Source organism: Canis lupus, chromosome 8 (genome assembly GCF_003254725.2).
Source record: "Canis lupus dingo isolate Sandy chromosome 8, ASM325472v2, whole genome shotgun sequence".
NCBI lineage: Eukaryota > Metazoa > Chordata > Mammalia > Carnivora > Canidae > Canis > Canis lupus.
The window spans coordinates 30,136,414-30,149,625 of NC_064250.1; the positions used below are offsets into that span (position 1 = coordinate 30,136,414).

Here is a 13,212-nt window from a genome sequence, read left to right on the forward strand (position 1 = left end):
ATTTAAGATAATTTGGGTAAATTTGGTAAATTTGATATTGAACAGGCATTAGGTTTCTGAGAGATTAGCCTTGTGACTTCAATTTGAAATGTGTAGCTGAATAATTGACTTTAGAATTAGGGATTTATTTGGGGGCACCCAGGTAGCTAAGACAGTTTAGTGTCTGACTCTTGATTTTGGCTCAGGTCATGATATCAAGCCCCAGGTGTGCAGCCTGCTTAAGATTCTCCCTCTCCCATTGCCCTCCCCCACCTACAAAAACATAGTAATAATAAAAAGAATTAGGGACTTACTTTGAAATATGAAAGAGAATTTGACCAAATTTATAAACAGTATCAGAATGTTAAATAATATGAGCTATGCCACACTTACAGGTTTAATTTATTAGATTTATAAAAGTTGTATACATATTGGAAAGTTTTGGTTATTACATTAGGCATATTTAAGGCTTTGAAGAAAATTAAATGTATCAAAGTTATAAGTGCATTTTATTTCCTTGAAGAGAGTGTAATTTTGGGGATGCCTTAGGGGCATCTGGGGAGCACAGTCAGTTAAGCAACTGAGTCTTGGTTTCAGCTCAGGTTGTGATCTCATGATTCTGAGACTGAGCCCCACCTCAGGCTTCACACTCAGCACAGAGTCTGCTTCAGATTGTCTCTCCCTCCACCCCTCCTGCTTGTGCTTTCTCTCTCTAAAATAAATAAATAAATCTTTAAAAAAGAACTAATTTTTAAAGAATTGTCTACAAAACTTAAGTGACTCAAATATTTTTTAAAAAAAAGTAAAGGTGATTGTTCTTATTTAACAACACTTACAAAAAGACAAGATTTGTAAGTTGAACTTAAAGGCTTAGAGAAAACTAAACTTTTAAAGTTTCTTACCCTAATACATTGAATATTCATTTTTAAATATACTAATTGGTTTCTTTTGCACATAAGTTAGAAATGCATAGCCATCACAAAATTCATGCTGATTATTTTCTTAAATTTTTGAGTTAGATGATCATTTCACTGGAAATAATGTCAGTTTTATTGCTTTTCTCCCCTGTACTTAGACCTTTTAGTCCTTTCTCTTGTTTGTATCTTGGCAAACATTAGTGCAGATGGTGACCATGTTTTTTTTTTTAAGATGTATTTAATGGGGATCCCTGGGTGGCTCAGCAGTTTAGCAGTTTAGCGCCCGCCTTCAGCCCAGGGCGTGATCCTGGAGTCTGGGGATCAAGTCCTGGGACTGAGTCCTGCATCGGGCTCCCTGCATGGGACTGGCTTCTCCCTCTGCTATGTCTCTGCCTCTCTCTTTCTGTGTCTCTCATGAATAAATAAATAAAATCTTTTAAAACTCATGAGAGACAGACAGACAGACAGACAGAGAGAAGCAGAAGGAGAAGCAGGTTCTCTGCAGAGAACCCGATGCGGGACTCTATCCCAGATCCCAGGATCATGCCCTGAGCCGAAGGTAGATGCTCAACTGCTGAGCCACCCAGGTGTCCCAACTATCTATGTTTTATTCCTGATTGTCATGATAGTACTTCACCATTAAGTATGAAGTTTGCTGTCAGTTCTTAAATATAACTTATACTTTATCAAAGATATTTCTTCCTATCCTTAGCTTAAAAGATTTTTATTATAAATGATAATGATCAAAAATTATAATTATGATTTTTTATCATAATATCTAACACTTTTTTAGCTTCTATTGAAAGATCATGAGCTTTTTTTTACTTTAATCTGATAACAGGGAATTACATTAGTATATTTCCTAATATCAAAATTTTCTTGCTTTACTATGGTAAATCCCAATTGGTCATGACACACCACTAGATTTTACTTGGTAAAATTTTTAGAAAGATTTTTATATTTGTATTCACAAACGAAATTGGTCTATAATTTTATCATCTATTATTTTGTCCCTTTTTCCACTTCTAAAAAACTTTATTTTTTAGAGTTTTATGTTCACAGAAAAACTGAGTGCAAAGTACAGAGATTTCCCATATACCTCCTATCCTAAAACATGAACAATCTCCCCTAATATCAATATCCCATACCACATTGGCAGATTTGTTGTAATCCATGAACCTACATTAATACATTAGTATCACTCAAAATCTATAGTTCACATTAGGGTTCACTCTTGATGTTGTACACAATATGGGTTTGAACAAATGTATAAAGACATGTATCCAGCATTATGGTATTATACAGAATATGTTCACTGCCCTAAAAATCCTCTGTGCTTCATCTAGTCATCCCTTCCACTTTCCCCAAAGCTCCTGGCAACCATTGATCTTTTTATTGTCTCTTTAATTTTGCCTTTTCAAGAATATCATATAGTACATAAACTTTTCAGATTGGCTTCTTTCTTTTTTAGCACTGAATAATATTCTAGTGTCTGGATGTACCAGTTTGTCCATTCACTTACTGAAGGACAACCTGATTGCTTCCACATTTTGGCAATTATGAAAAAAAATGCTATAAACACATGTGCAGGTTTTTGTGTGGACAGAAGTTTTCAGTTCATTTAGGTAAATAACAAGGAGCACAATTGCTGGATCATATGGTAAGAGTATGTTTAGTTTTGTAAGAAAATGACAAGCTGTCTTCCAAAGTAGCTACACCATTTTGCATTCCCAGCAGCAATAAATGAGAGTTCCTAGTGCTCCATATTCTCATCAGCATTTGGTATTGTCAGTGTTGTGGATTTTGGACATTCTGATAGGTATGCAGTGGTATCTTGTTATTATTTTAATATGCAATTCCCTAATGATGTATGATGTGGAACATCTCTTCATATGCTTATTTGCCATCTGTATATCTTCTTTGATAAGGTCTGTTCAGTTCTTTGGCTAATTTTTTAATAGAGTTGTTCATTTTCTCATTGCTGAGTTTTAAGAGTTCTTTATATATTTTGTATAACAATCCTATAGCAAATGTGTCTTTTGCAAATATTTTCTTGTAGACTGGCATGTCTCATCTTTATGTTGACGTCTTTCTCAGGGCATAAGTTTTTAATTTCAATGAAGTCTAGCTTTTTAATTATTTCTTCACAGATCATTCCCTTGGTCTTTTATCTAAAAGTTCAATTTCTTTAATAGATACAGAATTATCCAGATTATCTATTTCTTCTTGAGTGAGTTTAGCAGATTGTGTCTTTCAAGGAATGGGTACATTTCATCTAGGTTATTAAGTTTATGGGCATAGAAGTGTTCATAATACTCCTTTATTATCCTTTTAACATCCATGATATAATGATGTTCCCTCTTTTATTTCTGATATTAGCAATTTGTGTTTCCTTTTTTTTTTCCTAGTTAGCTGATTGGAGGCTTATTGATTTTATTGGTCTTTTCAAAGAACCAGCTTTAGATTTTGTCAATTTTCTCTACTGACTTCTTGTTTTTAATTTATTTTATTTCTGCTCTAATTTTTATGATTTTTTTCTTCTGCTTATTTTATATTTAATTTGCTCTTGTTTTCCTAGTTGTCTAAGGTGGAAACTTAGACTACTAATTTTAGATGTTTCTTGTTTCCAATATATGCATTTAATGCTATAAATTTACTTGCAAGCACTGTTTTCGCTATATTCCACAAATTTTGATAAGTTGCACTGTCATTTTAATTTAGTTAAGAATATTTTTATATTTCTCTTGAGATTTCCTCTTTGACTCGTGTTACTTAGAGTTGTCCTGTTTAATCTCCACATATTCTAAAATTTTTCAGCTACATTTCTATTATTGACTTTTAGTTCAATTTCATAAAGTCTGAAGGCAGAGATTGTATGATTTCTATTCTTTATACTTGTTTAGTTGTACTTTTGACCCAAAATGTGGTCTCTCTTGGTGAATGTTCCATATGACCTTGAAAAGAATGTTTAATCTGCTGCTGTTGGATGAAGTAGTCTATAGATGTCAGTTATATTCAGCTGAATGAGGTGCTGTTGAATTCAACTATGTACTTACTGATTTTCTGCTTGCTGGATCTGTTCATTTCTGATAGAGAAGTGTTAATGTCTCCAACTATAATAGTAGATTCATCTATTTCTCCTTGCATTTCTATCAATTTTTGACTCATGTTTTGATGCTGTGCTATTAGGCATATATACATTAAGGATTGTTATGTCTTATTGAAGTATTGACCTCTTTATCATTATATAATGCTCATTATCCCTGATAATTTTCCTTGCTCTTAAGTCTGCTCTGTCTAAAATTAATATAGTTACTCCAATCTTATTTTTAGGTAATAAAAGCATAGTATATCTCCATCATTTCACTTTTATGTATATACATGTCTTTATATTTAAAGTGAGTTTTTTTTTTTAAGATTTTATTTATTTATTCAGAGAGAGAGAGGCAGAGACACAGGCAGAGAGAGAAGCAGGCTCCATGCAGGGAGCCGGACGCGGGACTCGATCCCGAGTCTCCAGGATCACACCCCGGGCTGCAGGCGGCACTAAACCGCTGTGCCACGGGGGCTGCCCTAAAGTGAGTTTATTATAGACAAAACATCTGTCTTTTTAAGGGTTTCTTTTTTTGCACTGTTTTAAGTAACCTCTACACCCAACATGGGGTTTAAATTCACAAACCTCAGATCAAGAGTCATGGTCCCGACTGAGCCAGCCAGGCACCCCCAATCTCTGTCTTTTAATTTATGTATTTAGACCATTGACATTTATAGTGATTACTGATATAGCTAGGTTAACAGCTACTATATTTGTTACTATTTTCAATGGGTTGCCCTTGTTTTTTATTCTTTGTCTTTCACACTTTTTCTACCTTTTGTGATTTTCATTGAGGACCATTTTATTCTAACCCATTTTGGATATTCCATCTCCTTTGGTCAATCTTATAATTTATAATTACCTAGAAAATTATACATTTCATCAAGATTTTCAAGTTTATTTATATATTTTTGTTTAGATAGAATTCCCAAGTAATTCCTTCCTTCCTGACATTTTGTTGCCTTTCTCACTCCAAATATATTTGATGTTCTCTTTCTATTAAACTATAAATGGAATAGCAATAGGTTTTTTTTAAGATTTATTTATTTATTTATTTATTTATTTATTTATTTATGATAGACAGAGAGAGAGAGAGAGAGAGAGAGGCAGACACACAGGCAGAAGGAGAAGCAGGCTCCATGCAGGGAGCCCAATGTGGGACTCGATCCCGGGACTCCAGGATCGCACCCTGGGCCAAAGGCAGGCGCCAAACCGCTGAACCACCCAGGGGTTCCAGAATAGCAATAGTTTTTGTCTATTTCATAAGTCTTTTCATTTTATGTCCTTTTGATTTTATTACTAAAATATTTTTGTGGTTTTTACAGCTTAAAAGTATTTGTACTTTCATCTCTATTATATTGTTCTTCAATTTCATTCATTCATTTATATCTTTCCTACTTTTATAAATTGACTGCTTTAAGCAAGGCTATTTCATTTAAGACTGTCTATTCCAATGATCATACATTCTGGTCCTCACCAATAGGAGTCCAATATCATTATTCTGCCACCAGGTGGCTGGCTAGTGATACTGAGATACGGTGACATAATAGGGCTCAGGGTTGATATCTGCTGTTGACGCACTGGATATCCTACAGAGGTAGGGGCCAGACCCCATTCATAACTTCCATCCCCACTGCCATACTCTCCATGAACTCATTGAGGAATCACTGGAATCACCAAGGAAAGTAGCTGCTGACTGACTTCCTTGGAGTGGGTCATCTGGTTCATCCTTTGGCCATCTGATTATTGAGAAGGTCCTCAGTTGTGAGGATACTTGGTCAGCATTCATAAATAATCGCAAATATTGTCACACTCCAGGTCAAAGACAGGACAATGGGAGTGGCTCACCAGGCGCAAGTGATAAGGGGGTGCACTATTTGCAGAGAATTTAAAAATAATAATAAGGCCAACTATAAATTAGTCTTCTTTTTATTAGCAGCATGTACTGGCAATTCTAAACAATGTCAGTGATACAATATACCTCCCTCAAAAAGTCTTGTTGATTTATGTTTTAAAAACTGCTTGCACCTGGAGCAGACCACTCCTACCACCTGCCCTTGGTATGTCAAAAGTTTCCATCTACTTACTCTGGCCCTAGACCTTCTTATTGCCAATCTTCCAGTATTATTTTTTTCTAGTCTCTGTCCATCCAGACGAACACTAGCCCCTGATTATTGACTTAGACTCTAACACAGGATGTCCCAGTTTCCAAGAAATGTGAACAAAAAGATGTAACACTTACAATTCTGCCCAGAAGAATTTCTCTTCATCATGTTGATTGTCATCATTGTCAATTGTCATCATTGTCAATTTATCATTATCATCACACACAACTGAGGTTAATAAGTACAGCAGTCTGCATATACTGCAGAATCATCATCCATAATCATGTTTAATGTTTTGTTTCCTTATTTAAATGGTCTTAGGGTGCTCTTCCCACCCATGAGGCTATATCAGTGGGTTGAAGGAGATACGGTTATGCATCAAAGGTGGGAATACTTAAAATGGGCACCATCTGTTCACATAGTTTACCAGTACCTTTAGGTCTGTTAGAGCTCAGTCTCATGGGTCCCACATACCTTGTTGAGAAAGTGCTGCTAGGCACACTCAACCTTATGGCTTGTCAGATAAGATAATATGCAATTTATGATATGCAGTTCTGTAGCAAACTAAATAGAGCCCACATCGGGATAGCAGCTAACTGGAGTTCCTACCTAAACAATTTCTCAAGAATCCAATGGAATTCTCCAAAAAGATGGCGCCAGTTTTTTTTTTTTGGGGGGGGGGGTGTACCAAATTACTTTATTTGAAGGAATGATACAAACGAAAGAAGTAGATGTTTTGGTACAACTTATAAAAAAGGTAAAGGTAACCCCAACATGCATGCACTGCCTCGGTGACCAGGGAAGTCACCCTGTGGCTATGGGAAGACAGCCTAAGGCTTAGCTCTATCACTGTTTCCCAGGGTGTGCTTGTCAAAGAGATACTCTGCCATGCCAGATTCGGGAGCCCCCATCTTGCACAGGTTGGTTACATGGTCACCCAATTCTTTGATGGATTTCACCTGCTCATTCAGGTAATTAGTCTCAATGAAGTCACACAAGTGGAGGTCATTTTTATCAGTGGCCAGTTTGTGCAGTTCCAGTAGTGACTGATTCACGCTCTTTTCCAAGTGTAATGCACACTCCATTGTACTCAGCCCATTCTCCCAATCGTCACGGTCTGGTTTCTTAATATCCTGAAGGAAGATTCGACCACCTCATTGGTTCTGCAGCTTCATCAGTTTCTCAGCATGTTCCCTCCCCTCATGAGACTGGTGGAGAAAATATTTGGCAAAGTTCTTCAAAGCCACATCATCACGATCAAAGTAATAAGACATGGACAAGTAGACGTAAGATGCATAGAGCTCCAGGTTGATCTGGCAGTTGATGGCGGCCTCTGAGTCCTGGTGGTAGTTCTGGCGCACCTGCGAGGGGGATGCGGTCGTCATGGTGGCCTTGTCTTCACTGGTCATTTGGGATAGTTGCATAAGGCTAGAAGGAGTCACCATTCTTCTATGTTTCGAGTTTGTGATAGTCAAATATCTTTACAATATCGCTAAAAAATAAAGTATTGCTTTTGATTTCCTGTTCATTTATGTTCTTGAAGTTATTTGAATAAAATTATTCATAACAATCCTTTACTATCCTTTTAATACTTCTAGGATCTGCAAGGATGATCCCTCTCTCTCTTTCTTTCTTTCTTTCTTTCTTTCTTCTTTCTTTCTTTCTTTCTTTCTTCTTTCTTTCTCTTTCTTCTTTTCTTTTCTTTTCTTTTCTTTTCTTTTCTTTTATTCATCAGAGATAGAGAGAGAGGCAGAGATGCACCTGCGAGGGGGGGGCAGGCAGAGGGAGAAGCAGGCTTCTTGAGGGGAACTTAACACAGGACTCAATCCCAGGACCCCAGGATCACGACCTGAGCCAAAGGTAGACACTCAACCACTGAGCCACCCAGGTGCCCCAGATAACCTCTCTTTCATTCACACAATAGTGCCTTGTGTTTTCTCATTGTCTTAATCATATGTTATTAATCTTTTCAAAGAACAGAGTTTTTACTTTTGTTACTTTTCTCTATTGTCCATCCATTTCTTATAGCATTGATTTCCATTCCTATCTTTATTAATTTTTCTACTTAATTTTGGTTAAAATTCCTCCTTTTTCTGTTATTTTAATGTGGAAGTGTAGATTACTGATTTTCAAACTTTCTCCTTTTCTAACATAAGCACTTTTAAGTATAAGCACTTTTAAGTATAAATATCTGTCTGTCCTAACTCTGGAAAACGAACAAGGGGTAGTGGTAGGGGAGGTGGGTGGGGGGATGGGGTGACTGGGTGATGGGCACTGAGGGGGGGCACTTGACGGGATGAGCACTGGGTGTTATACTATACGTTGGCAAATTGAACTCCAATAAAAAATACACAAAAAAATAATAAAAAAAAGAAAGAAATTTCTGTCTGTGCACTGCCTTAACTTTCCTTTAAATTTGAAATATCTACTCAGCTATTAGAAATGACAAATACCCACCATTTGCTTCAACGTGGATGGAACTGGAGGGTATTATGCTGAGTGAAGTAAGTCAGTCGGAGAAGGACAAACATTATATGTTCTCATTCATTTGGGGAATATAAATAATAGTGAAAGGGAATATAAGGGAAGGGAGAAGAAATGTGTGGGAAATATCAGAAAGGGAGACAGAACGTAAAGACTGCTAACTCTGGGAAACGAACTAGGGGTGGTAGAAGGGGAGGAGGGCAGGGGGTGGGAATGAATGGGTGACGGGCACTGGGGGTTATTCTGTATGTTAGTAAATTGAACACCAATAAAAAATAAATTTAAAAAAAAATTTGAAATATCTCCATTACCATTCGGTTTAAAATATCTTCTAATTTCCATTGTGATTGACTTGCTTGATCCATAAATTAGTTGGAAATATATTGTCCAACCCAAGCATTTGAGAACTTTTTAGATAGTTTTTTGCTGTTTATTTCTAATTTAATTCTGTTGTTTTTAGAAAATATATTCTGAGTAATTTTCAAGGCTTTGTAACTTATGAAATTTGTTATATGGCCAAAGAGTAAAAAAAACAAATCTTATTATCTGTACAATAGGATGTGGTACAAAGTAGGCATTCCATAAAATATTTGATGAATAAATAAATGAATGAAAAGTTGCCACACACACAGAATAAAGTGATGCACAAATTACAGAAGTCAAAAGGGAGTAGTGAAATCATGATGGGGCAGCAACATATAACTTTTCTATAGTTGAGAGTACAAGGTCCTTGTTCTCTAACAATTGGATCTTGAGTAGGTACAGAATGAATGTGAGAAATCCTGCAACCAAAAGATGAAAACCAAGGACAAAGCCTTAAGAAACAGCAAATGCTGGAGATAGAAAGAAAACAAATCAAAAGGGACGAGTGAAGTGAGACCTCACCTCTCCAGTTAGTTAAGATTTGACTAGTTTATTAATTGTCATTAGTAGACTACAAATGATTTAAGAAAACCTTATGTGTATTAGCACATGTTTTAATAATTGACATATGGGCAAAGACAACTCTAAGTAAACTTATATATAGGTTCTTTTTGTTTCTATACCAATGCCTGTGTCTTTTAATGTCCTAAATAAAGTATCCCATAATATACAGTCACCAGCTAGGTGCCCTGGTCGATGCTCAAGATAATTCAATCTACTAGGGCCCCATTCACACAGAATAATTATGTCCAGCTGGAACATTCCCTGACTCAATGATTTAGGTTGGTCAGTCTTACAAATATTAGAGAAACAATCTCTCAGATGGGAACCCCAGCTGGTCTTGTTACAACATAGAATTTCTTTACCCAGAAGAAGTGTAAATGAGGAAGAAGGAAGGAAGGAAGGAAGGAAGGAAGGAAGGAAGGAAGGAGGAGGGAGGGAGGGAGGGAGGGAGGGAGGGAGGGAGGGAGGAGGAAGGAAGGAAGGAAGGAAGGAAGGAAGGAAGGAAGGAAGAAGGAAGGAAGGGAAGAAAGAAAGAAAGAAAAGAAAGAAAGAAAGAAAGAAAGAAGAAAGAAAGAAAGAAAGAAAGAAAGAAGAAAGAAAAGAAAGAAAGAAAGAAAGAAAGAAAAAGAAAGAAGGAAAGAAGGAAAGAAAGAAAGGGAGGGAGGGAGGGAGGGAGGGAGGGAGGGAGGGAGGAAGGAAGGAAGGAAGGAAGGAAGGAAAAGGATTTTCTTTTCTTCATGATTAACTCTTTCTCCAGTAAAATTGCTTTCCGAAAGCATATATTTTGGAGTTTCTTACATATACTATCTCATCCAATTGAAAATTAGAAGAAAAACAACAAATTTCTGTACTTTTTAAAAGATAACTTTATTTCTATGTGGATACAACATAATTTAGCAAATTCCATAGTGATGGTTGTTCAGATTGTTGCCAATGTTTTGCCATTATAATAAATGCTACAGTGAACACCTTTCTAACCTATTATTGTACTCTTATAATATTTACTTTTTAAAATAAATGTTAAGAAGTGGAATTTCATTTCTGTAGCCCTAGTAGCTAGCAAAATCCAGAGCAAATATTATGATGAATTGACACTGTTCAAAGAAAAATTTTTTGGTTTCACACACCTTTTATTTTATTTTATTTTTTTCACACACCTTTTAAATGTATTTAAGTTTCCTAAAAAATAAAAAAGCAACTTCTAAAAAAACAAAAAAGAAAACAAAACAAAACAAAAAACTCTAGGCCTAGGTTTGCAGCAGCTAGAAGTTTCTGGGGCAATTCTACTGACCATCCTGTCTGAGACTCACTTCTCTGTGGTTTGCAAGACAATACTACTGTGATACATAAAGCCTACCAGTTCCCAAAAGGCTTTCTTTCTCACCTGAAAGAGTGAAAAATACAGAATTAGGTAAGAGACATCTGTTTCCCCTATTCAGCTTTCCTTGGATCAAGATGCTAATTTTCTAATTGTTTTTCTCCCATTGAAGAGCTGCCTTTCCTTGCAAGGCAGAGTGGGGAGAGGTCCTTTTTGAGTCTTTACTTCAGAGGCCCAGGGTGCTTGCTTGCTTGCTTGCTTTGGAGGTCACCTTTGCTGCAAGCTTTTCATGTGCTTGACATGCTTAATTTCATCAATTGGACCTGAAGAGGTGTTCAGACTGTTCTGGAATTCTGCATATGTCAATATGGGAGACTATTAGACCATACACCAAATGCTTTAGAATACAAACACCTCATAAGTTTAAGTGCGTATTACACAAAATATTTTATGAGAATATATGTTGATTGTATTCCCCTAATATCAGATTATAAAATATTAAATATGGGAAAAATGTTTTTGGAATAATTATTGTTGCTTTTTGGAGTGTGGTTGGGAAGGGAAATAGAAAAGTAAGAAAATATATGTTAGCTTAATTACTCAAATAGTTCTTTCATGTTATTTAAATATTTAAATCAATACTAATAAGTAAAAATCATATATTTTGATACATTTTCTTACTTGCCATCAAGCTTCAAAATTTTCATGAAAAATCAGATTTATAAGAAAAAGTTAATATCAGATGACATTATGGAAGGATTCATAATAGCTCCCTGCTCATAGTGGCATACAGTCAATTAATTTCCCTGGGTCTTGGGTTCCTCATCAATAAATGTTGAACTAAAGCAGTTTCTAAATAACCCTCTCACCCTAAATGCCATGAGTCTATGTATTTGGAATGAAATGATTCATTGCTCTGTAGGTCATATATCTCTCTCAGGAATGTAAGGAGTTAACAAAAAAAAATCTCAAGATATAAATACAGACTTTTTCTGAACTGCCAATAATCTATTACTTACTTGAAAATAACCTCACAAGTAGTTTGTTGATGCAGTCATTTCTATAAGCATTTCCATTTCAGAGGAAATCACACACACACATAACACAAAAGGAAATCACTAGTCTATCTGTATGTATACAGTAGGGCAAGGCTGGAAGAAACTTTCAAAAATTTTCCTCAACGTTTAAAAGAGTAGGGATACCAAATTTGGAAGATTGGAAAAATCTGGACTTTGAATCACAGATTTAAAAACTTCAGTTTACTTATGTATGAGGTTATGTTTAATGTGGTCTACTTATTTTCTTTTGCTGATTTGTAATGCAGTTGTAAATGCTGAATTTTGATTAAACTGCTCATTCACTGATTGGTGATGATGTTAATGATTTTTTAACATTACATCTAGTCATTTAATAATGATCCAGTTTTACTGTTTTCAACCCAGAAATAAGGCAGCACAATGCAGTGAAAGAACATCAGATAAAGCCAGGAAGATCTGGACTATAGGCTAGACTCTATGACCTTGGACAAATGGATTAACCTTCTGCATCTCAGTTTCCTCTTTTGTAAAAAGAGAATATTGAATTGCTTAGGTCTCTTCTTCCTTTAAGATTCTATCATTCTATGTATGAGCTGACCCACAGTTTTCCTCATTGCCTACCAAGATCCTAATTCATCTCTGATTCTAATTCTAATAGAATTGATTTACAATAGGAATTTCTTGCTTTAACCTTAATAATGACAATAGCAACAACAAACCAACATCCTCTACCCCATCTGGCTTTTGAGTATATTCCATTCTCAAATACAGGAGCCAAATCAAGAAATACAAAGAAAGGCTCACAAATAGAAAGAAAGGATAGAAAATCGAAAAGAAGCCCAAGCACAGATTTTCACACCCAGGGATAAGGAAGGGGAACAGGTATAATTAATAAAGATTCTTTACTTCAAGTGGCATTAACCTAACTCAAACAAATATAGGCAAATTAAAGGAATTTACTAACTCACATAAATAGATGGTTGGGAAGATCCATCTGGCTTCAGGTATACGTGGATCAGGATCATAAATCATAAATGACAATATCAGGAGTGTCTCTCACTTCCTTCTTTGATGGGGACTTTTTCAACAGATTTTTTCTAGATCACCAAGATGATGGCTGAAAGCTGAAGACTCAAAATCTATATAAGCTTAATAACCAAGAGGGAGAAACATGTTTTTTGTTTCCCAAATAACTTCAAGAGAAAGTCCCAGGAAAGAATAATTTATTGATCTGAATTGATCATGTACCTATCCTTGTACCAATCAGTGTAGCCTATACGATGGGATTCTCTGATTTATGGGAGCAGTGTAGGTGATGTTTCCACTTCTGTAGCTGGAGCAGGGAATATAG

The 13,212-nt window shown here is 35.8% G+C and overlaps 2 protein-coding genes across 42 annotated transcripts in view; both read right to left on the minus strand.

Annotated features, from left to right (window-relative positions):
- The window catches only part of BMP4 (bone morphogenetic protein 4), a 348,264-nt gene that overhangs the window by 59,034 nt on the left and 276,018 nt on the right, over positions 1-13,212 (minus strand). Inside the window, exon 13 of one of the 41 annotated variants that reach the window (XR_004818016.2) lies at positions 10,396-11,177. The exons of the other annotated variants lie outside the window; for them this stretch is intronic. The gene's annotated coding sequence lies outside the window, so the exon portion shown is untranslated. Of the gene's footprint in view, positions 1-10,395; positions 11,178-13,212 lie in introns of those variants that run through there. 41 annotated transcript variants of the gene reach the window in all.
- LOC112657557 (ferritin heavy chain-like) lies at positions 6,780-7,644 on the minus strand. Its single transcript, XM_049113197.1, is given in 1 exon segment — positions 6,780-7,644. A coding segment is annotated over 1 exon segment (615 nt). The 5' UTR covers positions 7,541-7,644; the 3' UTR covers positions 6,780-6,925.